The sequence below is a fragment of the Silurus meridionalis genome, chromosome 21 (genome assembly GCF_014805685.1).
Source record: "Silurus meridionalis isolate SWU-2019-XX chromosome 21, ASM1480568v1, whole genome shotgun sequence".
In the NCBI taxonomy this organism is placed as follows: domain Eukaryota; kingdom Metazoa; phylum Chordata; class Actinopteri; order Siluriformes; family Siluridae; genus Silurus; species Silurus meridionalis.
Genome location: NC_060904.1, coordinates 10,766,953 through 10,793,241, shown reverse-complemented (window position 1 = coordinate 10,793,241; position 26,289 = coordinate 10,766,953). Strand labels below are relative to the sequence as shown.

At 36.3% G+C, this 26,289-nt stretch overlaps 1 protein-coding gene across 5 annotated transcripts in view; it reads left to right on the top strand.

Annotated features, from left to right (window-relative positions):
- ofcc1 (orofacial cleft 1 candidate 1) overlaps positions 1-26,289 on the top strand; it is an 83,675-nt gene that overhangs the window by 32,505 nt on the left and 24,881 nt on the right. For all 5 annotated transcript variants that reach the window (XM_046877420.1, XM_046877418.1, XM_046877419.1 and 2 more), the window contains 5 exons: positions 4,409-4,482; positions 6,000-6,118; positions 17,211-17,444; positions 19,133-19,385; positions 23,819-23,982. In XM_046877420.1, the coding sequence (XP_046733376.1) occupies positions 4,409-4,482; positions 6,000-6,118; positions 17,211-17,444; positions 19,133-19,385; positions 23,819-23,982 (844 nt within the window). The remainder of the gene's footprint in view (positions 1-4,408; positions 4,483-5,999; positions 6,119-17,210; positions 17,445-19,132; positions 19,386-23,818; positions 23,983-26,289) is intronic.

Sequence of the window (26,289 nt, the reverse complement as noted above, 5' to 3'; positions counted from 1 at the left end):
GATATTTTGAGTGTGTGATGGTTGATGCAGGTTGATTATAAATAAACAAATAAGTATATAGCATTAAGTTCAAAGAAAAAAAAAATGTGTTCTGCAAATCTTAAGCTGCACACAGATATTGTCTAAAGCACCAGTATTTTAAAGAAAATCAGACAAGACTGATTCATGTCTCACATTTAAAAGCACATTGCTGTGTTGATATTTTTTGCCAGGGTTACAGAATAAATTATTTTGCCCTGTTAAACAAGAGATATATTTATTATTTAACATGCTTTATTAAATGAAGTTATTGAATTGAAAAGTTCTGAGCTAGCAATTACATTGACTAGATAAGTTTTGTATATTTAGTTGGTGCAGAAGCTGTGTGAGAAAGAGGACAGAGGAAAGATTGGATGTGATATAGATTAAGATAAAGCAGCACATTTAGCTCACCTATCTCCTCCCACACTCACGCAAAACAAAAAGCTGCATGAAAACCCTTGCCACCTCTGTGAGGTTACATCATCAAACAAATCAAACAGGCTTGTCTGGTATTGATCTAGCAGGAAGGAAGGTTGCCTAGCTAATAATACGTTTTTTCTTTTCACCCCTGATCTTTATTTAAAAGATTGGAATATGAAAAAAAGATTCAGGGGTGTTTCGCTTTAAACATTGCACAGACTTTTTAATTACAAATGAGTTGTGACAGGTCTGCTGGGTAGCAAACTGTCCCATTTTAAGTGTGATGCCGGCTGACAGCTTAGTGCTGATCTCTGAGTGCTGAAACATGTGGAAGAAATTGGTCTTTTACATTTCACAGCTTGTCACTTCCTCTCCGCCACAAACTTTGACCTCCCACCCTGCTCCTAACACCCCCGTGGTGGGGGGAGAGCGTCAACCCTCCCTTCCTCTCTGCACCCAGTCTTTATTCTTCAGAGATTTATGTTCTGCATTATGCCACACACAAGATAGAAAGAAAGAAAAGTACAGAGCATAGGACAAAAAGGAAAAGTGAGTGGAAAAGGAGGACCAGGTGTTGTACGAACAAGGAAGAGTGTCCAGGTAAAGAGAACTCTAGGGTCACTTGAATTGTGGATCAAAGGATGGCTCTCATGGGACATCAGAGTGTTGCTTGGGTAAATGGAACTGACATTAGTGGATGATTTGCATATGGATCGGTTCAGGTTGCGTTGCCTTTAGATGGAGATGGAGAAAATCTTATCAAGCCCGTGAGCGCAGAGTGAACTGGCAGCCTCAATCTACTCCCCAAAGACAATCCTATTCACAACAGAAGTCCGTCAGCTTTTACACTGTTTGTATTTTCAACATACTTTCCAGGTTGTTGTAATATTATGTATTGATTACCAAAATGCTTCAGTACATACAAAGCTTCTGTCCTGCATCAATTAAATTCAATTCAGTTTTATTTGTATATTTTATATAAAAAAAAAAATTCTGTATATTTTATATACAGAAATAGTAGTTAATTCATACTTTTAGCTACCATTTTAAATCCACAAACGATTTTTGGTTAAAATACATTGGCATGTGAAGGAACAAAATCTAAAGTAACTTTCACATGGCAGAATTTAAGCAATATTTTAATTATTGTGCATGTCTGAAAGATGTGAACTGGCTGCAGGCGCTATGGGATACTCTGACATTAGAAGAAGGATTCAGTTACACTGAATCATTTGGTTAAATCCAAATGAGTATTTAAATGGTTCTGCCTACCTTCAGTATTTTTTATGTGCGTTAATTGAGCTGGTAAAACCAGCTTTTTTTGGATTAGTTGATACTACTGAGACCTAAAACCAAATGGCAATACAGTTATAAATAAATCAACTTTGTTTGGTTAGCTCTAAAGCTATTCATGTAATGTATGTAATTTTATGTAAAGGGATAGTTACATGAATACTAGAACACAGAGAGAGAAAGATAAACCTGCAGAGGAGAAAAAACTCAGTGTCTTTGTGATTGAAGGTTGCGTAAACTTACATTTGGAAGCAAATTTTTAACTGTCTTAGATTTAATTTCACAATAAAATACATCTCTGAAGTTGAAGTATATTATTTCATGTTAAATATATAACAAATAACAAACTCAAACTCAAAAACTCAAAACTCAAAATCAAACATTAATACATAATTATTACCAAGATTCTACAAATAGTTTAATCCAATCATAGACTTAAAAATGTTAGTTCTGCACTAACAAAGGTCACTTATCCGACTTTATTTGTAAAAAAAAGACCACTGCTCTCGGGAAATCAGCAATTCCTTGACCTTCGATTTGCTCCAAATCCTGAAACAAGCGAAGGGGCAATTTAGAGCCTAGGCAAGTGATGAGGTCTCAGTCGTCTCTTCCTACCTCTTCCTACCTTCCTAGCAGCCTGAGGCCTTACGCACCAAACGCACACAAAGAGCAGTGAGAAAGCTGTGGATAACAAGGAACCATTGTCGGCCCCAGGAGACCTAGGGTTGTGACTGCACTGCTCCAAGTTCATGGACGTAACCTATAGCTGTCAGCACTGTGCTAATTCTTGTGAAACAGCATGTAAGCATCAGGCAGAAGTAAACGTAATTAAAGGCAAAACTGTAGCACTGGGTGAAGACACAGCTGACAGGGGTTATAGTCTCTGACAGAACACAGAGGTGTAGGCCAGGCTTTGAATATGTTAGCTGTAAGGAGGATGGACTGATGGACAGAAGCAGGAATGAAAGAAACTGCTAATTATTTTGCTACATACACCGCTGTCTCCGGGCCTTTCTTTTACACAGCATGCATTCTGTAGTAGGTTTATTTGCAAGTTATATTTGTGAGTTATATGAGACTTATATAATGTACAGGTGACTGTGTTATCAGAGCTAATTAACACTAGGTTATTTTCATAAGGAATGAACTGGCAGAAACCTTTATGTAAATATTATTAGGAAACATTTCAAAATGTACTATGTGCTGTTGCATGGTAAAATTGAAGCTTGCGAAAGTTATATTTTTATAAATTCGCCCAAAGAGACACATTGCTAACCTTGGCATATACCAAATTTATTTATTCTTTTTTCTGTTTACAACAGTGGAAGCATTTTCTGCATGCATTTGGTATGTCATCAATGTGATAGCACAAGTATGACAGTCAAATCCTACAAAAGCAAAAATTATTATGAAATCACTATAAATCCAATAAACACATTATTTCCTTGCCTTTAAGATAGGACAGACTTAACACTATTACCTTGTAACTGTAGGCAGCTTGAGTGTTTACCAGCAGTGGTAATTAAAAACTACATCTGGGCTCAAATTCAATCAGATCTGTCAGTTTCCAAAATGGGAAGGAAGATGTGTCTGCTCCCCTGCGAGGCTGAGAACGACTGCTATTAAACCCCTTTTAGCCTTCAGAACCTTTCCTGAAATGTAGCCTATGTTTAAAAGTTATTATTACTGATATATTTAATCCTGCAGCAAGAGAAAAATTATATCATCTGGGAAGTTTCCATATTTATTATATAGATGGGACAGGAAGAGAGGCAAAGAGGGGGAAAAAAAGCAATGAAAAAAGTTTCTCATGGTGAAATTTTTTACATGTATCAAGCGAAGGTTTACTTAATTGGAACCTCCAGGCAATGCAGGAACCCTTTTTTAAATTCTGTGAATGTTAATATGCTAAATAATGCAAAGCTCCTGCACTTCCAAGCATGAGACACACATCTGGCAGCTTACCATTTAAATTACACACGCAAAAAAGAAAAAAGAGGAAAGGGGAAGAGAGTGAGAGAAAGAGAGAGAGAGAGAGAGAGAGAGAGAGAGAGAGAGAGAGAGAGAGAGAGAGAACATTTCAAAAGTAATTTTCCAAAGGAAAAAAGAATGGTGATATGTATTACAACTAAATTCAATTTCTTTTCAGATTTTTCATCATGTCTAATTGCGTGCATTGGAGCGATGGTGGGAAAAAAAAGTAGATGTGTGTATGTTTGTGTGTGCAAGTGTGTGTGTGTGTGTGTGTGTGTGTGTGAGAGAGAGAGAGAGAGAGAGAGAGAGAGAGCGAGGCAGGAAAGTTTCATCACAATTTATCTTGCCTCACTGTCTTTGTTGTCTGTATGAAGTCTCTAGACAGTAGTGTGCAGCACATTTACCTGCATCTTGCTGAAGTTACATCAGTTAGAACACAGCTACAGGGAGAAATATAAGCTTTCTACTTAATCTTTTTCTTATATGAACATGTTTTTTTGCACTATTGTGTGATACTGAGATGTTGATTTTCAGCATGTTTAAATAACATGCTATTTTATTAAGCACTAAAAAGAAATGCAAGAAATACAGATGCCATACTTTTCAAACGTCAGTGATCAACTAATTTCTAACAAAATCCTGAATTCTTTACAGGGCAAGACTCCTGAGCTTATCTTTAATCGATTTCTATTTATGGCAGGTAAGAATCCTGTTGGAATTCTGCCCGTCTTACAGCCAGCATCAGAGAAAGCTAAAGGTGGAACACAAACCAAGGTGCGTCTTTCTAATAAGCACCCAGCACCCATAATGCACCTTAATGCTTCTCTCTCATATCTGACATTTGTCAAAATACATTTCCCCACATGCAGATACTAGCAGGTTAGACGGTGATGTGAACACTACATTGTTCAAAGCAGGCCGCTATGTGCTTGACAAGCCAAAACAGCACCATTTCTGTGAGCTCAGCATTCACAGACTCTCTGAACTCATGCGTCTTCTGCCCTGCGCAGATCTTAAACTAAATAAATCAAAGTGCTTGCCCTGCCTGGCCTGCTTTTGAAGTGATAATTGCAGAATGACATTTTCCTGCTGACCTGCTGCTGATGCCTCATTCACCACAGGCAGGCACTGTCTTTCCTCCTCATGCTAATGATATTAGGGTAATGACGTTGGAATGTTTTTTTCACCAACAGAGAAAATTTTGAAAATGTGAATTTGAATGATTACATTTTAAATATCAACTGGTTTCCACTTCCTAGTAGTGAAGCTCCTAAGATATATTAAGGTATATTCAGGCTTTATATTTAATACATTGAAATATTACAATTTTTCCTTTTTTTTTAGTTTTTTTTTTTATGAAAATGAAGCTTATCATAATTAGCTGCATTCGCTCTCTCTCTCTCTCTATCTCTCTCTCTCTCTCTCTCTCTCTCTCTCTCTCTTTCTCTATCTCTCTCTCTCTCTCACACACACACACACACACACACACACACACACACACACACACACACACACACACACACATTCTCTTTCACTCTCTTTTGCTCACTTTTTTCTGCTCTGCTTTTCTGCTCAGGGCTGCAGTTGTTTTCAGATTCACTCAAATGTCAGCTAGTTTCAGCCAGTTGTCTAATGATGAAGTGAGCTGATCTCAAACCTGCCCGAACCTGGAGGCCATGGGATCAGCTTCTCGCCCCTGGTCCTGCACTGCTGCCTAATTAAAATGTATTTTCACCTTGTTCCTGAGGCAGGACAGAAATCACATTAGAAAAATTTTTAAATATTAAATGAAATATTTTTGTATTCAATTGCATGAAATAAAATGTCAGGTTTATATAGTCCCACACAGCACACATTATGATGATTGCTGCTGTATGATTGCTGCTGTGTTCTTAATCCACGAATACCACAAATATATTGTGTGAGTCTCATTGGCATTAAGTTGTGTGTTGTCTCTTAAGCCCAGCCAGAGGCACAACACTTTCAACTAGATAACAGAACACTTCTAAACACTATCTAAACTGTTAGGAAGTTGGTGAATAATAATTATGAATTAAGTTAGAAGTAGGAGTTGCTCTATGCATCATAAACTTTAAAAAAAAAACTCATGTCTCACTTTTTAATAAAAAAAAAAAACCCTACTGCTTTTTTCCCTGCTTTTTTTCCCTGTCTTTAGCTGTTTCTTACTTAAGTATTGATTAGATGTGTGTAATTTGAATGTCATTTGGTCCTTGTGTGTGTGTGTGTGTGTGTGTGTGTGTGTGTGTGTGTGTGTCTATGTGTCCAATTAGATTGGCAAACAGAACCAGCCATTCAGCAAGATAACCAGCCAAAGTGGCTGTGACCGAGAGAGAGAGGTACGGGCGAGTGTCATCACAGAAGACCATCATCACTTCTCCTTCTCCCTACAGTGAGTGTGTCTGTGTGTTTCTGTGTGTCTGTGTGAGTGTGTGTTTCTGTGTGTCTGTTTAAATGTATGTGTGTGTGTGTGTGTGTGTGTGTGTGTGTGTGTGTGTGTGTGTGTGTGTGTGTGTGTGAGAGAGAGAGAGAGAGAGAGAGAGAGAAAGAAAGAAAGAAAGAAAGAAAGAAAGAAAGAAAGAAAGAAAGAAAGAGTAAGAGAGAGTATATTTTGAGGCAGTTTTCTTGCCCTCCAGTAATAAGGGTAATAGCTAGATATAGAATGTCTCGAACAGAAGCGTTGATGCTGTTAGCATATTTTTAAGCTCCAGTCTGTTATTTTGCACCTTCTGAATACTGCGAGTGCACATATCTGCATGCAGTTACCTGCTCAAGTTCATTTCATTCCTTTAGTACAATGATGTGAATGTTTCTTTTCTGTCAGTGCCAGTGTTTGTTTTTTATTGAAGAAACCTGGGTAATACTGATACTGACAACACATAAAACCTCCCAGTGTGGATAATTGCTTTTTCTCTGGTGATGCAGAGTGCAGAAGAAGGCTTCCTGGATAAATGTTTTCTCCTTTTTATTGTGTCTCTCAGCATTTGATATTAATGAGAAAACAGAAACGGAAACTCACCAAGACATGTCACATAACCAAACAAATCTCATAAATGGCCCTGGTCAAATTGCCTTTTGTGAAACTGCTTTCTACATTTTCCGTAAAAAAAAAAAGAAATGTGTGGAAAAGGTTTGCCAATGATTAGTCCATGGGGTTAAAATGGAGAGAATATATATATTCATTTTGAATTATCCTATATTTAAACATTATGCATTTATTTGAAAGGAAAAATGAAGAGTGTTTTTTCCCAAGGATTTGAAACTTTCCTAATTTCCTAATTTCAGAGTAATTTGTTGCTGCTGGACTGAAATTAAAGCATGATGAGAGACTCTACAGTTGTAGCTCTTGAAAGTAAATAAAATGATTAGAGGTGCAGGCCACACATACAGGCAAATACAGGAAGGCAAATGCAGCACGGAAACACGCTCACGGCTCTGCCTGTCTTCTCAAACTAACTACAAAAAGAAAGTAAGAATGAGAAAGTGTCAGGGTGGGAAGGTTTTGCTGAATTTAACTTCGATATTCTGATGACTGAGGCATATTACTGCCATCTAGAGAATCACAGGAGACCCCACAGTGAATGTGCAATACCTCTACATGCTGCTTATTAAAGTTTCAAGAATGTGCACAAAAGTGACAAATATTTTCACTTATGGTATTGTGTTTAGGTTTTTTTGTTTGTTTTCAATTTATTTTTAATATGCATGATTATGAGTATTTGGATGCACAAGTTAAACATAAACATGTGACTGACACATGCATAATTTAAATACATAGTTTAGCAGTATGAACAATGTACAGTTTTTGTAAAATAGCATCATTTTATTGAAAGTAATATTTTTATAAATAGCTGAGTAAGAATATTAGTTAAGGCTAAAAAAAAATATATTGTATTTATAAAGTACAAAAATCCATGTTATTTCAATTCTCAATCTCGACCTGCATAAAAAACTCATCCCAAACCTGTCTTTAACACCATGCAGCAGTTAGTTCAAGCTCCTGGCATTCTCTTAAAAGACATTGAACACTGCCTATTGCTCCAAGAGAGGATCGCATGAATACTGCTTTATATTTCAAGTTTATCTATACGGGGCAGAGCCGGTTCTTTCTCTTTCTCACTCTCTCCAGCTTTGAGCTTCATTATCCTCCTCCTCATTTTTATCCCCGCTCAGATTTACATATCAAAAAGTGAGCTGTTGTTTGCTAACCTCATATGCGACTTTCCTAAAACATCCATGCTGGGCTAATATCCGTAAACCATAAATTACAATTTCAAAGAACAAACACAAAGCACTGAAGTGCAAGTATTGACATCGAATTCAATGAAGAGAGAAATGAAAAGACTGCTTGAAAAAAAGAGGGAAAAAACATGGCAGGAATGATGTTACGGGCCACGCCGGTACAGTTGATATCTGTTTGAAGAGAACATGAAAGCCTCATTATGACCCTTACACCTTACTGAGTGTGTTGTGTATTGTATGTGTGTGTGTGTGTGTGTGTGTGTGTGTGTGTGTGTGTGTGTGTGTGTATATGTAACCATGTGAGAGAGAAAAAGAGAGCGAGAGAGAGAGAGAGAGAGAGAGAGAGAGAGAGAGAGAGAGAGAGAGAAAGGGGGAGAGATTTAGCTACCATCTCCACAATAACTGAAGGAATTATAGCAAGCAGTTGTTTCTTAAGCCAAGTGGAATTCCAGTACATTTACTAGATCCTTTTTTATTTTATTTTATTTTTTCCAGCTGGTGTTTCATTTCCCCCAAATATCTGTTAAAGAAAAACGTGTTCATTTTTGCACCATTGTTAAGAACCGAGAGAGGCAGGTTGTGTCGTATCTGCAGGCGTTGTTTGTATTTAAGTTGCCTTTACACGGTGTGAGAGTTTGCTTATAAGATGAAAACACTTCTTGTTTTATACATAAGTAACTGTCAGAATTGTTTTGAACGTTTTGTTTTTGTATTGAAAAAATGTGTTGGGTGTATGAGGATCACATGTCTAAAAATAGTGTGTTTGTCTGTCAGTGGGTTGCTTGGGCATTTAAGTGTGGGTGTGTGAAACAGAGCTGATGCCTGTCCCCTCTTCACATGTTTGTTCTTTAATTAATCAACGTGCATGTGCATCCGCTGCATTGTTAGCCTGCCAACTAAATATTTCCCCCCCTTTTCTCGTTTTGGGGAAACCTGCTTTAATCAAACTCAGACTCACATAACAATTATATCTAATTAGCCCAATTATCAAGACTCTAATTACACTGAAATATACCCCCTAAATCTCATATCAATTATATCTGTGACTTTTCCTGTTATAAAAAGGAGAAAGGGAATGATAAGATGTGATGGAGAGGCCTTGTTGCCTCCAGAGAACTGGTGATGTTGCCACAATTCTCCACATTTATTCTCCTCCTTTCACTCTGCTAAAGGAAAAAACTCTGACATATTAAGACACATGCTCCACTTATTGCTCTTTTAAAGAGGCTACGCTAATTCACCCCCATATGAAAATTTCACATTGTTTTCCCAGATCTATTTTTACATAAAATTGCCTTTTACCTTTTAGAATAATTTACTTCATGAAATATGGTTTCTTTTTAATACGTTTGAAATTCAAATGGGCTAGTTTTTTATTGCATTGTTCTTTTATTGCAGTCGCTTTGATTAGACTCTACAATTTACCACGGGTTCTCCAACAGACTCTAAGAGTGCATGTTCTTCTGTTGAACATTTATGCATTTGAATGTCAGGAATAAATCGACATGTCTAGAGTTTTTCTTTTCTTTTTTGAGTGATTGTTGAGAATTGTTTTCGAGTTTTGATAAAAAAAAATTCTTCACTACAAAAATGGGAATGATTTAATGCCCAGAGACCTGTTTCTGTTATTAAACAAAATAGATTTTCCAGTCAATCATTCTCACCTGTGAGATCATATGTGTGGAAGAGGCCATATGACATTTCCCTCCAAGTGTGTTATGTTGCAGTGTGATGTAGCATAAACAGCAGTTTAAAAAGATGTGGTTGGTTCTTATTCTTACCAAATATGCTGTATATTTTTCTGAATTTGTTGTTTTATCTGGAAACACATTAAGCCTACAGTATATTAACTCCTATCCATTTCATGAAAGATACATTATTAATAAATACCTCCTTATTGGGTAAATAGATGCCCCATTTTAAATGGTCAGAAAGTAATCAGTATTGACGTCACGCATGGGGTTGTTGTGACTAAGTGGCTGAAACCACCTCAAGGCCGTTTCCTGTGCCGAGAAAAAGACAGAGAAGCACAGTCAAGTGCTTCAAGGCAGCGACACATGTGCACGTATATATACACACACACAAACACACGCACATCTGTTGGTTTTTCCTTTGTCAGTGTAGGTAGCCTCTGACATTTCCAAAATCAGTATTGTCAGATCTGATGAGTTTTTGGTCACAGTGCAACATAAAAGCCCTCATGGGGGTGTGCTGTGCTGTGCTGTGCTGTGGTATTCTGTGTGTGTGTGTGTGTGTGTGTGTGTGTGTGTGTCTGTGAGAGAGAGACACACATGAATGTGACAGTTGTCTCACAGCCTCTCTGTTAAAGTGCTTTGAGACACTCAGGTGCTCAATGCAGTGCAGTAGAAGGTCATGGTCATGCACCAAAAAGGAAATAAAATACTTTTTTTCTCCACTTGAGGAGACTTGAGCTGCTTTAATATGACACATTAATCTCAGCAGACCTCAATAGTGATAAACTGTTAAAAGTGAAAGGGTTTAAACACAATTTCCCCATATATAAACAGACATAATTTTAGATGTTTTCATTGCTTTCTTTTAAATTAAGATTTAATTGTACAATGTAGAAATGCATCTTTGAGTCATGTAAATAAATAAAAGGAATTAAATATATGCACTTATCATATAAATACAGTATATGACTAGGTGACAGGTGACTAGGCCTAATGTTAAAAAAAACGATATAATAGATCATGACATAATTATAATATAGCTATGATAGAGATTTACACACACATAAATTAGTATCACAGAACAACGACACCAACAAAAATATTAAATTAATGTTTGATGTACTAGTTTGTGGAAAAATTAAAAAACAATATAAACATTGTTTGGTTTTAAGGTTTATCAGAAACAGTGAAAAGCCTTATTTCAGAACACATAACTCATCACAGACTGTTAAACCTCTTATAAACTGTGATTTCGGAAAGTCCGGGAATAAATGTTTTTGCTCTCACATTAGCTGTAACCAAAACAGATATTGTGGAGACTTGATTTTTTAAATGTCAGTAATTTAGAAGGCAAAAAAGTTAAGAGAATGTTTAAAGATAAACCCTGATGCACTATCTGCCCAAAAGTATGTAGACACCCGATTCACACAAATGCAGTTATTCTCCAAACTGTTCCAGGAACGTTAAAGGCACATAATTGTTTAGAATGGTTTTCTATGCTGAAGCATTAATATTGCCCTACACTGGAACTATCCCTGGATTCCCACAGACTAAACCCCACTGAACATGAACTGGAATGCTGACTGTGCTCCAGATCTCTTTGCACAACGTCAGTGTCTCGCTTCACTAACATCCTTATGGCTGAATGAGCAAATCCACACTATATCTAGTGGAAAGCTTTCCCAGAAAAGAGAAGGTTATTATAACAGCAAAGGGGGACTACATTTGAAATGGCATGTTCAACAAGCACTTATGAGTCTGAAGGTCAGGTGGCCACAGTATACCTACCAATATGTATTTAACCCCAAGTTTCTTAGTCTGTATGGATTATAAAAATGTTCATTTTAAATTGCAACAAAAAAAATTTGTGAAAGTGGGAAAACTACTGTTTTCTGGCGATAATGTAGTCTATTACAAGAAAATCAATATATTTTATTAAAATTACATGGAAGTTTATATTTTAACTTTGCCTTCACTGTTTGCTTAAGATGTCTAAAGCTTAAAAGTGAAATGGACATGAGCTTAATCAATTCAGTTTATTAGATACCAACTGTCAAAATATATTTAACGATCTTGCACCGTCACTAAATTACACACGCTGTACACAGGATGGGGGACAAAGTTTTAAAAAGTTCAAATGACCTAATAAAATATTAAGAAGAAGTCAGCAGAACAGAACAGTCTGAATTTAATCAGCATTCTTTCCACCAGAGCGGGCAGTCGATGATGCTGTGTTTAAATGCCGCAAGTGTTTTTTACATCAGGTGTTGTGGCAGACTCATGTGAATGATGCTGATAATAAGTGATGATGTATTTCTCATTTTGAATTCTTTAAAATTTTGGAAAAAATAGTTTTTTCCATGATTGCATTTACAATTATGCAATTAAAATTCCAGTTTACAACATGCTTGTTATTTATATTTGTATTCAATTATTTATTTTGTTCTACATGCTTGGTTATTTATTATATTATTTAGCAAGTGTTTTTTTGCCAGAGTCCATTTCAGTGTTGTTGACAGAGGTTCCCTGGTGGTCTAGTGGTTAGGATGCGGTGCTCTCACCGCTGCGGCCTGGGTTCGATCCCTGGTCAGGGAACCAAGCCTGGATAAATGTGGAGGGTTGTGTTAGGAAGAGCATCCAGCATAAAAACATGTGCCAAATCGAACATGTGAATAATGAATACGGATGATCCACTGTGGTGACCCCTAATGGGAGAAGCCAAAAGAAAGTTCTTTTTTTTTTAATTTCAGTGTTGTTGACTAATTAATAAAAATGCTTAACAAAGTACATTTCAGTGCTGCTCCTTCCCAGTGTTACAACACTTTCCCCTTTTCTCTCTTTTTGTTTATTTGTATATTGTCTGTAGTGTATAAGTAAAATAAATAATTTCATTCTGATCTGGATTGCTGTTGTCTCTCCACACTATTGTCAGTATGTATGTGTTTGTAGTGTTATTACTCTGCTACATTATCTGACATGCATTGCAAAAGGCAAATAATCTTTTTAAATTATATTTTATGTCAAATCAACAAGCCTTGCTGTATACTAAATGTCTGGAAAACTTTGCATGACAATTTTGATTTAGAGAAAAACAAAAATTTTCATAGACTTTTTCATATTTTATATTGCATGGTATCTGTGTGTTGTGCTGGTGTGTTTTGCTCCATAGACCATACAAGCCCGTATTAGATGATGACTTGTTTCCTTTAGCTAATAAAGACACTGATAAAACCCAGTGCTCCCATGCTGGGAGCCATCCACCATCAGCCTGTTAAAGGTCACAGTGAGGATTTATTTAGTGGTTCTGGAGAGCAACCTGCTTGTAACCCAGTCCTTTACGTCTCGGCATGGACCCCAGGTGTATGAAGATGCCGATGTTTCCACTGGGTTTACGAAGCTTGGCGGATCCGGCCGTTTCAACATTATAGTCTCTGCAGAGACACACAGACAGCACATAAACGACCACATGTTGTACTGTGCTTTAATCAACTACCATCATACTCATTCACTCACTGCTGGCCTGTAAAGTGTGTGTGTGTGTGTGTGTGTGTGTGTGTGTGTGTGTGTGTGTGTGTGTGTGTGTGTGTGTGTGTGTGTGTGTGAACTAAGAAGCCAAAAACACTCTAAGGAAAAAAACTGTGTGCTCACAGTAGGGTGCTACACACATTTTGCTGCCTATCCAAACCCATTATAGTGTTTTGATAAAGACCCCAGCACTTGTCTGATAAGTTTACCTCAGAAGTACTTATCTCATAATGCTCAACTGAGAATTAAGTCTCAAACTGAAGATTAGGTCAGAGTGCCATATTTGCCATATTTTCTTGTGTTTCAGCTGCAAATAATTCTGATAATTGGCCAGCGGCCGAAGTCCTGTTCTAATTATCGGATGTAGTCCAGTCCTACAGCTGCGTCAGAGAGCAATAACTCGCTTTTACTGCTCCCCCAATCCCACCTCTCTCTTTTTCTCAATGAAATAAATTTACATGCATCTTTACAATGCCAGTGCTATGGAAAATGCCTGTAAAGGGGCCTGATATTGAAGGCTTTAAAAACACTAAACAAAAATTCAAATCAATGAACGCCTGAGAAAACAAGTCCACATTCTGGCAGAACAAATAATGTCCAAATAATCTGACTCACTCCCTTCCTCAATGTTGCTTTCTTAGGGTGCATTTTATATTAGATATATACCAGATTATTCTATGATTAGTTTTTAATATATGCATAGTGTGACGGGGGAATTATTTAAAATCTAGATGTTGAAATATTAAAAGTTATCTCATCTTTTTTCCATCTCTCTTTCTGAGTGCACACCTTATTACAAATTATTTTCAATTGGTTTATGATTTTTATAGTGCTTGAAAGGAAACTGTTATATTGATTAGTCTCACATGTCCTGCTTGTGCCTATCAGGGTTCTCTGGTTTCCTCCCAAACCTAGAACTCGCACCCACTATTCTCGAAAGGCTCTGACACCAACTATGACCAGGATAACGAGCTTTCTGGAGATGTATAAATGATGTAATATTAACTAAAAAAAACATTAGATTACTATTCCATTTTTTTTTTATTCAGCATAGTAAATACAATAGATTGTTTTGTTGCATCCTATAGTGTAATGTAAAAATCTGTCACGCAAATGATCTTTTTGCCATGCAAAATAATAGTGTGTATGTGTCTTTTTTTAATTTTGGTCTTGTGTGTGGTTCAATAAAATTATGATGCTATGTGAAACTCCAAGCTTTAAAACAGGTATTTTTTTCTGATGACATTATATTAAGTTTCAGTGTAATCATAGTGTGTGTGTGTGTGTGTGTGTGTGTGTGTGTGTGTGTGTGTGTGTGTGGGTGTGTGTGGGTAGGTGGGTGGTTATGTCTGTGTGTTTTTGCCATGAATACAATTACATTCTACTCAGTAACCAGTCACACTAATACACTAACATAGCACTAACATAAATTTAGCCTTAATCAAGCTGTGTGTGTGTGTGTGTGTGTGTGTGTGTGTGTGTGTGTGTGTGTGTGTGTGTGTGTGTGCGCGTGTGCGTGTGTGTGTTTGTGTGTGCGTGTGCGTGTGCGTGTGCGTGTGTGTGTTTGTGTGTGCGTGTACGTGTGCGCGTGTGTGTGTGTTATTGTGGGAGACAGAGAGTGAAAGAGATAAAGCATGTGAGTAAGTGCGCTTGGGCTTATGTACAATTTGTAAAAGTGGAAATGAACAGTGACATTGTTTTCAGTGATCAGTCTCAATGTGGTGCTTGTTTTTTACTTCAAAGAGGCTGCATGCATGTTACAGCCACTCTAAAGTTTTTTACACAGTATTAGTTCTTTGCTCTGATTAACATTTACTCATATTGCAGTTATTGCGCATCTATAACGCATCTCTCGCTCCTTTCAAAGACGTGATCTTGGAGGAACTTGTTGCTGTAAAGATTTACCCTTGAGCTTAATGTTCAGGGACTCTCATGATTTAAGCTAAAAGTGTACTTACTCTACTCCGTCTGGGACACCAGTTTATCGCAGAGCACACTCATCCAAACACCTATTTATAATAGTTTAGAGTTACAAGTGCACTACTAGAGAACCTGGAGAAACCATTCACCCAGAGACAGGCAAACACTGCTTAGTCATTTAATCTGATTCATATAGAGAAAAGAAAAAAACATGCAAACTTCTTTCAGGGATTTACAGCGACTGATAAGAGAAATTTCTATGATATGGATTCTACTCTTTTGTGTATACTTTTATCTACATTGACCTGTACTAATCTGTACTGATTCGGCGATGTCATGCGAATAGGATCATAATCATAATTTCCTCTCATTCTTATCCCTATCAGTTTTTTCTTTCTTCCAGTTCCTTTTACCGTCATCTGCAATTATATAAAACACATTCTCTGATAAAGAGTTTAAAAAGTGTGTTTGGCTCATTCACAAATACAAAATTGCCTATGGCCTAAAAGAAGAAGGAGGGGGAAAGTGCTAGAAAATAGCTTAATCCACCAAATAAAGGATAAGTCCAGTGTTTAAGTGGGCCCAGGTTTAGAACTTCAACCAAATGCAGAGACAGTTCCCAGAATTCTAGCCCACAGGCTTGAACATGTAAATCAGTTTTCAAAGCTGGCAGAACTAGTCACTACTCTCTGTTCTAATTCTAGATTTAAAGAGCTCTTATGCTCATGTTATAGACAAACACACTGCCATCTTGCTTTTCTAGGACAGTAGCAGGAAAGGTTGCCAAATGCTCTGTATATGATGGTTAGATTATATCCTCCATGGAACTTTGAATTGAATTTAAATTGTAAAACAAATTAAACATAAGTCAAATAAAAATATTTAATACATTTCACATAAAATATAATATACATCATATTTGAAATTACATTTAAAATAAATGTTTTTTTTTTATAATGATTGATATAAACAAAAACTTAATTAATGCACGTTTACTCCTGAAAGTCCTGCCTTGTTAAATGTAGCAAAAGATTTCGTATTCTATAACAAATACTCGGTTGAAGTGACCTTTATTCACAGACAGCTACAAATATTTCAGTTCATGCATCATCAATATCTTCATTATCGCGTGATGGAAGTGATCTTTTATTTGCTGCTCTGGCATGATGCCCGTTGACAGACAGCCATCTTATGCTTGTCTCTGACACAGAGGCTTTTTTGTCTTTCTTTAGAGGCTCAGAAAGCTATTTAAACAACACTGATCATGATGTTGCCCATTGCCTTGTTGATGTTGTCAAGTTAAAATCATTCTCACAGGTTATACTTATATACACTTCAGAAGAGAAAGATGATGGCAGAGATTACCACAGTGGTGCTGGCAGAAATGCTGAGACAAGCATTTAGGGAGGTAATTTACAATGAGATAAGGTCCAGTCATCCTTGAGGTGGGTTGGTTACCATATTAGTCACCATACTGTAAAACATTTCTGAGATGTACTGTAAAAAGTCAGCATCCAGATAAATGATTAAAAAAGAAAATCAGCGTCCAGCAGAATGTTCAAATATTGTCATCACTTCATTTAGTGCAAATTTTAATATAATGATTAAGACATCATTTTAGCCCATTCTCTTCAAGACTTATGGAGCTGACTGTATGTGTATTGTGGTATGTGTATGCAAGTGATTAAATGCTGACTTGTGAAGAAATTTGAATATGGGTCTAGATTTTAGTGTATTGTACAGTCAAGTGAAGAAGCTTTTATTGTCATTTTAACCATATTTAGCTGATGCAGTGCACAGTGAAATGAGACGTTTTTCCAGAACCCGGGTGCTACATAAAAATAACATAGAGCTACATCACACAACACAGGGCTACATAACAGGACACAGAGCTAAAGTAAGTGTGTGTGTCTTTCAACATGATCCTTAGTTACATATAAGCCATGTATCAACACTAGTTGATAGACAGCACATGATTCTGAAGCTATTGTGTACATTTTATCCTGTGTTTGCACTGTTTGTGTATATAGTGTCTGTATACATACAGTATATTTTATATGAAGTATGTGTTTTTGTGTATGTGTGTGTATGTGTTTTCCTCAGATCTCAGCAAGCTGCTCCGCTCTACAGTGTTGTTCACTGTGGTCCACTAGAGCGGTTGCACATGGTATGGCGTATGCTTCCTGCAGAGCTGGGATTATCTGGGAACCCTCGGCCTAGTTTCAGGCAGCTCACACTTTTCAGCACCCTCATCTTCCTCACTTGGTTTCCCCGCCTTTACCTGCATTACTGCAGCCAGTGGCTCTACCTCCATGCTCGAAATATACCTGTCAACAGGTGAGAAGGATGTATAACGAACACGTGAGCAGCAGGATTCATGACACTATGGCAAAAGTGTGCAATGAAATACAAAGAAATAAAAAGAATCTGAAAGCCTGCATTTCTAGCATTTGTAAAGATTTAAAACTGCAGAGTCTGGAATGCACAATGCTATGTTTTATGCATACATAATATGCTGAATGAATAAATATTAATTATTTAATAATTCTTTGCAAACTTTCAGAATATTTTGTGGCAAATGGAACTTTTTCAAATTTCACTCTAAGCTTTTAATGGGTCCACATGGGAGAAGTTCAACAATTTTAGATCCATTCATGACGTCCCTTTAGAATGCACTATGTGGAAAGAATTCATAATGCATTATTGTGTCAACAGGCATTTGTCATAAAAATATTGAAGTCAGATGCTCTGTTTGCACAGTGCATGTGGTGTTGATTTAATTTTTTGTCTTGGAGAGGTGTGGTGTATCTGCTTACACCCAATTCCTATTACAACCAAATCAACACAAGCATTAAATCTTAGGCTGAAAGAACATGAAAAATTCATTTTCACACACACACACACACACACACACACACACACACACACACACACACACACACACACACAGAGACACACACACCCTTATTGGTTATTGGCAAACACTGTATTCCCCCTCTTTTACTGTTATATACTTCATATATGAAGCAGCAACATTTTAAATGCTATATAAACAACGACTTTCAGTTCATTCTGACTTAATTTGAATTAACTTTTAGGAGTCTGGCCTTTTTTGATCATTATTTTTTTACACCTATGGTATTATCTGTGAGTCTGTGTTTGTCATGTTTGCAACCATACTTCCACTTAGACTGTACCCATAATCCTATCCACTCAGACATCCCTCACCATACTATCTTTTTATCTCTGTTGAAGTAAATGAGATGAAAAAATGCAGCTTATCATGTGCACTGCATATCCTGTAACACACTGCAAGACAGGAGACTTTCACAGATTTGAACAATTTACGTTATACAGCAATACCATCATAATTTGGTAATACAATTTGGAAGAACTTTAATCCAGTGCAATTCAATGCCAAAGCACATTGAAGCTATTTTGGTGGATTTTTGAGGCCAAGAACCTTATTAAGACTTTTTTTTTATTTTGTCACCTGTCTGTATATTCAATAAATCTCCCAGTGAGACTTGATTATGCTTCGATACCCCTGTTTGGTTAGTGAGAGGAACTCAAATGGGCCGATGCAGGTGTAATGATGGGTGGTGCTGTCTCGCTCACACATGCTAAAGGGACTTAATGAACAGTCACAAAAACGACCAGTCTCCAAATTCTAATTTAGGAGAGCTATGAGGCCTCCTACTAAGTGAAACAGTGCAGTCCACTTGTGATCATAGATGGACATTGTACTGATTTTTAATCCCCACCATTAGGTTTTCATAGGTTTTTTTTTTTTTTTTACCATTCTAATATACCGCTAAGCTGAAATTTTAGTGTAAATATATTCACAATACACCAATAACTGTGATGGCCATCATGTAAAAGTTTATATATGTTTAACAAAGATCACTTTGAGTGGCAGTCATTATCTATTTATTTTCTACTATCTATCTATTTTCTATCTAGTGTAGCAGTGTCGACATATTTTTCCTTTTCTCCCCTGTCTGATTCTAAATCCCCCTGTCTAGGTTTCACTTCCATGCCCACACAGTGGATTTGGTATATCAGAGCTCTCTCCTGCGGACCCTGGAGGAGCTGCTGCTGGTGTTGTTGGGGCCCTTGACCTTGAATGCAGCTATGTTTCTGCTGCTTCTGATCAGATGGCTTTGTCAGCTAGTGTTTGGCTCAACTCCTTCCTTCCTGTCAAAGCTGATCATGGCTCTGGGAGTGTGGACAGTGCTTGACCCTCTGGCAGTCTTCACTGTGGATGCTGTCCTTGGGGTAAGTCACATAAAATCATATGAGCTCTTCGACACTGTAAATAGAAGTTTCCAAATTATTGCAGCAAAGTGACTTTAGAAATACTAAATGTTTTGATGGTTAATTTCTGTGTCTGCCACAGAGGGAGAGAAAAATTGCTTGATTAGAAATATTTGTAAAATTTTTCAGTAAGTTCTAAGCTTCTGTGAAGCTGTGAATATACAGGAGTATAACAGTGGGGTTTTTTTTTGCAATTATATCCTTCATTTGCTGTACAGCAAAATTGTTGCAGGCATATTTTCATAATTTCTCATATTTTCATTGTGGCTTACATAATTAACCCCTGCTACTGTGTCTGTATGTGCAAACACACAGAAGCTGCTGTGTTAATTCCAAATTCATTTATTATTGTCAGCATGAAAAGAACTAAAAAAAACCTGCATCTTTATTAATTACCTTATACCATTTCCAGTTGTTAATAACAAATTTTAATTCATTCAATAATTTAAAATGTATTACCCTGAATAAAACAGGTTCCCAAGATGCAATTCTAAAATAAATCAAAGCTTATGATATGCACCCAAACATTCCTACATCAAGTTAATGACTTCTTAACCAGTTTTCGTAATCAAAAGTAGCAACTTTTCACTCTTACAACATTTTTCTTATAAACATATAATTAAAAAATGATTGCTTGTATAATATAATTCTAAAGTTGTCACTAAAAATGCCACTAATTCTCCCTCCCTAAACAAACTAAGCAGAGCAGGTCATTTTATTTCATCTCAGTGATTTTGCCTGGTGATGGGAGAGTTAACACATATTTTCACTGATCACAGTAAAAAAAAAACAGACTGCACCTTATTGACATCAACAACATTTAATCCGAAATACACCCAGCATCATCAGATAGAGAAGTGATATATCTGACTATAGTTAGAAATGAATTGTCATTCATTAATGACATACATTAATAAATAGCAATTAATGACAATTCATTTATATAATTATTTCATTGGTATCATTTTAGTTTTATCTATTTTCGCTGTGGTGGATTTACAAAAAGAAGCAAGAGTAAAAATGTTGATGATTCATGGTTGTACCTACTGTAGCAATGTCTTTTACTGCTTGAAAGAGTTGAATAGAACAGTAATTAGAAAAGGAGTTGGATTAATAGACACAATTTCACAGCAGTTACCATAGACATACACATCTATAAAACACAGGCCTCCGGTTAATTATTCTGTCTACAACACAGTGCCATCAGTGTGAAAGTAGTTAAATGTAAGGATGGTAAACCTTATTTTAAACCAAAGTGCTAAACGCACTACCTTTGCACTGTTACTACTACGGTGCGCTGCTTACCTAATTAATGTTGCTTTTTAAATTAGTTGAAAGCGGTGTGCAGCAGTTGAACACACACGTGTATATATATATATATATATATATATATATATATATATATATATATATATATATATATATATATATATATATATATATATATATAGTACAGACCAAAGGTTTGGACACCTTCTCATTCAAGAGTTTTCTTTATTTTCATGACTATGAAAATTGTAGAGTCACACTGAAGGCATCAAAACTATGAATTAACATGTGGAATCATATACATAACAAAAAGTGTGAAACAACTGAAAATATGTCATATTGTAGGTTCTTCAAAGTAGCCACCTTTGCTTAGATTACTGCTTTGCACACCTTGGCATTCTCTTGATGCCTACTTGGAAGAACCTACAATATGATATATTTTCAGTTCACTTTTGTTATGTATATAATTCCACATGTGTTAATTCATAGTTTTGATGCCTTCAGTGTAATTCGACAATTTTTATAGTCATGAAAATAAAGAAAACTTTTGAATGAAAAGCAAACCAAACTTTTGGTCTGTACTGTATATATAATATATATAAACTTTTGGTCTGTACTGTATATATATATATATATATATATATATATATATATATATATATATATACAGTTCAGACCAAAATATATATATATATATATACAGTGAGGAAAATAAGTATTTAAACACTCTGCTATTTTGCAAGTTCTCCCACTTAGAAATCATGGAGGGGTCTGAAATTGTCATCGTAGGTGCATGTCCACTGTGAGAGACATAATCTAAAAAAAAATCCAGAAATCACAATATATGATTTTTAAACTATTTATTTGTATGATACAGCTGCAAATAAGTATTTGAACACCTGTCTATCAGCTAGAATTCTGACCCTCAAAGACCTGTTAGTCTGCCTTTAAAATGTTTACCTCCACTACATTTATTATCCTAAACAATCAGTAAGAATCCAACTACTAACATGGCCAAGACGAAAGAGCTGTCCAAAGACACTAGAGACAAAATTGTACACCTCCACAAGGCTGGAAAGGGCTACGGGGAAATTGCCAAGCAGCTTGGTAAAAAAAGTTCCACTGTTGGAGCAATCATTAGAAAATGGAAGAAGCTAAACATGACTGTCAATCTCCCTCGGACTGGGGCTCCATGCAAGATCTCACTGCGTGGGGTCTTAATGATCCTAAAGAAGGTGAGAAATCAGCCCAGAACTACACGGGAGGAGCTGGTCAATGACCTGAAAAGAGCTGGGACCACCGTTTCCAAGGTTACTGTTGGTAATCCACTAAGACGTCATGGTTTGAAATCATGCATGGCACGGAAGGTTCCCCTCCTTAAACCAGCACATGTCCAGGCACGACTTAAGTTTGCCAATGACCATTTGGATGATCCAGAGGAGTCATGGGAGAAAGTCATGTGGTCAGATGAGACCAAAATAGAACTTTTGGGTCATAATTCCACTAAACATGTTTGGAGGAAGAAGAATGATGAGTACCATCCCAAGAACACCATCCATACTGTGAAGCATGGGGGTGGTAGCATCATGCTTTGGGGGGTGTTTTTCTGCACATGGGACAGGGCAACTGCACTGTATTAAAGAGAGGATGACCGGGGCCATGTATTGCGAGATTTTGGGGAACAACCTCCTTCCCTCAGTTAGAGCATTGAAGATGGGTCGAGGCTGGGTCTTCCAACATGACAATGACCCGAAGCACACAGCCAGGATAACCAAGGAGTGGCTCTGTAAGAAGCATATCAAGGTTCTGGCATGGCCTAGCCAGTACCCAGACCTAAACCCAATAGAGAATCTTTGGAGGGAGCTCAAACTCCATGTTTCTTAGCGACAGGCCAGAAACCTGACTGATCTAGAGAAGATCTGTGTGGAGAAGTGGGCCAAAATCCCTCCTGCAGTGTGTGCAAACCTGGTCAAAAACTATAGGAAACCTCTGAAATTTGAAGAAATTTGACCTCTGTAATTGCAAACAAAGGCTACTGTACCAAATATATACATTGACTTTCTCAGGTGTTCAAATACTTATTTGCTGCTGTATCATACAAATAAATAGTTAAAAAATCATACATTGTGATTTCTGAATTTCTTTTTTTAGATTATGTCTCTCACAGTGGACATGCACCTACGATGACAATTTCAGACCCCTCCATGATTTCTAAGTGGGAGAACTTGCAAAATAGCAGGGTGTTCAAATACTTATTTTCCTCACTGTATATATATATATATATATATATATATATATATATATATATATATATATATATATATATATATATATATATATTACCTGTTTAAAATTATAGTGTTTTAACACGGACGGTTTTAATTGCCGGATGTGTGCATCATAGCGGATTTTGGTGCTTGATTTGAGACTTGGTGCATCTTTAAAACAAATGTTTAGTGATTAAAAATAATCTTTTGATGGAGTTTTTTATTATTTTTATGTCTAAGTAAAAAAAGGGCGTTGTGAATAAAAAAGGTTTACATTTTTGCCTCTTTTATATTTATTTATTATTGTCAAAATGAATGTGTAAATAAATAATGCTATTTATATTTTTATATAAATAAATAAATATAAGTGGCTAAATTAAAACCTTCAGTGCACCACACATTTATTCACAACGTCCTTTCTTTACTCTCATATAAAAAAATAAATTATAATAAACTCCACCTAAAAATTTTTTTTTAACACTAAACATTTCTTTTACTGCTTGTCTCAAATCAAGCACCAAAATCTGCCATGATGGTACTTAAATACTTAAATACTAAAAACCTATTTTAAAAACATTTACAAGAATATTTTGCCTTCATGTTTTATGTTGAGTATAGTTTTACTAAACATTAACAGAAATTTGCATAAAGCATTCATATTTGTGACTAGAGTATTCAAAACTTAAAAATTATTATTTTAAAGTAAATTTATAACAGATAAAAATGTGTGATTAACTACGACTTAAATCACGATTCAATATTTTAATAGATTGAAAGCCCTAATATATATATATATATATATATATAAATGTAATTTGATCTTTACCAGTGTGTGTGTGTGTGTGTAATTTTTTCCAGCATCTGTCCTACAGTGCAGACAAGCCAGTGGCCGATGCTGCTAAGCTTTACTGGCACTTCCATCGTTTGGAACAGTCAGGCACAGCAGGAATTCTCATCACTGTTTTTCTGTATACTGTCCACATTATTCTGTCCTCCACCATGTTCTACATATACTTACTCAGGTGAGCCAGAGTCATATATTCCCAGTCCTACATGGTTCGTGTTTTCTTTGAAATTACAGGTTCTTTTGTTTGTGATGTCAAATATATAAATAAATATGTGATAGCCTGTTCACACTGTATGTGTAAATATAATATACAGAAAATACAGCTAAGTAAAACAGTATAAACTTTATGCATATATGGGCCAGCTTCTTCTGAATGGGAGAAAATGTGATCTCAGTGATATTGACTGGTGCATCATTGCCAGACAGGCTGATTTGAGCATTCTTCAGTCTTCACTCTCCGAGTTGACTTACAACAGTGCAATTAAAAAAATAAAAAATCCAGTAAGTGACAGTTTGGTAGACAGAAATGCCTTGTTGATAACAAAAGGTTAACAGAGGATGGTCAGAGTGTTTTTAGCTGACAGAAAGGCTATAGTAACACTGATAGATACACTATACTATTATTTTGCACCACAAAATGCATGACATATCAAATTGAGATGGATGGGTAACAGCAGAAGACCACATGGCGTTCCTCATCTATCAAACAAAAATAGAAAGCTGAGGTTGCACAGACGCATAAGCCGTGGACAGTTAAAAGCTGGAAAAACTAGTCTAATAAATGTCTGTTTTTACTGGGGAGTACATATAGTAGTTTGGCACCAACAGCATGAACCCATGGACCAAACCTACATTGTGCCAACAATGCAGTTTGGTGTTTTCTTGGCACAGTTAACACCAATCATTGCTTGAATGTGACAGTCTATTGTTGCTGACCATGTGCATACCTTTATAGTTACAGTTCACCCATTTTCTAATATTCTATCATGTAATGGCTACTTCCAGCATGATAATGCACCATGTCGCAAAGTCAAAAGTCACCAATCTGGTTTCATAAACATGACAATGAGTTCAATGTTATTCAGTGGTCTTAGTAGTCACCGGATTGGAATTCATTAGAACGCTTTTGGTACATTCGGCTCATGAAAGTCTCAGTGGAATGTCACCAACATCTCGTGGAATTTGTGCAATGAAGAATTGAGTTGAGAGTGGTGGGGGCTATCCAGTATTAGTATAGTATTCATAGTAAGTGTGTGTATGTGTATGCTGTTTATCTGGGCTTCCCAAGGAAAATATTTAATAAATTTAATGAGTAAAATCAGACACTACAGAAACAGCAGAAATAAAAAAACATACAAACTTTACTCAGTTCCAAAGTTCATATTTCCTAGTTCCTGCAGAACTCAAGCGGCTGATCCTGAGCGCTTCAGGCAAATAGTCACTGTACAATCATGCGGCTAAACAGACAAGGCAAAACAATAAACTCTTAAATGTCTTTTGCTACAAGCATGTGATTCTGATCAGTGATATTGAGACAGAGAAGAACTTATTGAGGTCATGGAGACATATGATCATAGTCCAGCTTCAAAGGAGCAGGAAAGTTGAGAAGAGGAGCTGTGATGAATTTCTGTAAATACAATATAGTTAAAACTATGATAGATTAAACATTGATGAGATAAAGTAATATAGTAATGTTCTTGGGTTTTGTTGTGTTCATATACATGTTGCCTATTTTATTTATATTTATTTACAGGTTGGCTGGATGCAAAAATATAACGTTAAATTTACTTGTATTTTTTCTGTGTAGCAATATTAATGAACATATTAAACTCTCAATTGTCTGGTAAACTGCATTGTTCCTGGACATGGGAACTGACCAGCCAATGTACAAAAAAGTTGGGACACTATACAAATTGTGAATAAAAAAGCAATGCAATAATTTACAAATCTCATAAACTTATATTTTATTCACAATAGAATATAGATATATCAAACGTTGAAAGTGAGACATTTTAAAATGTCATGCCATGCTCATTTTGGATTTTATGAGAGCTACACATTCCAAAAAAGTTGGGACAGGTAGCAATAAGAGGCCGGAAAAGTTAAATGTACATAAGGAACAGCTGGAAGACAAATTTGCAACTTATTAGGTCAATTGGCAACATGATTGGGTATAAAAAGAGCCTCTCAGAGTGGCAGTGTCTCTCAGAAGTCAAGATGGGCAGAGGATCACCAATTCCCCCAATGCTGCAGCGAAAAATAGTGTAAAAATATCAGATAGGAGGTTCTCAGAGAAAAATTGCAAAGAGTTTAGAGTTATCATCATCTACAGTGCATAATATCATCCAAAGATTCAGAGAATCTGGAACAATCTCTGTGCGTAAGGGTCAAGTCTGGAAAACCATACTGGATGCCCGTGATCTTCGGGCCCTTAGACGGCACTGCATCACATACAGGAATGCTACTGTAATGGAAATCACAA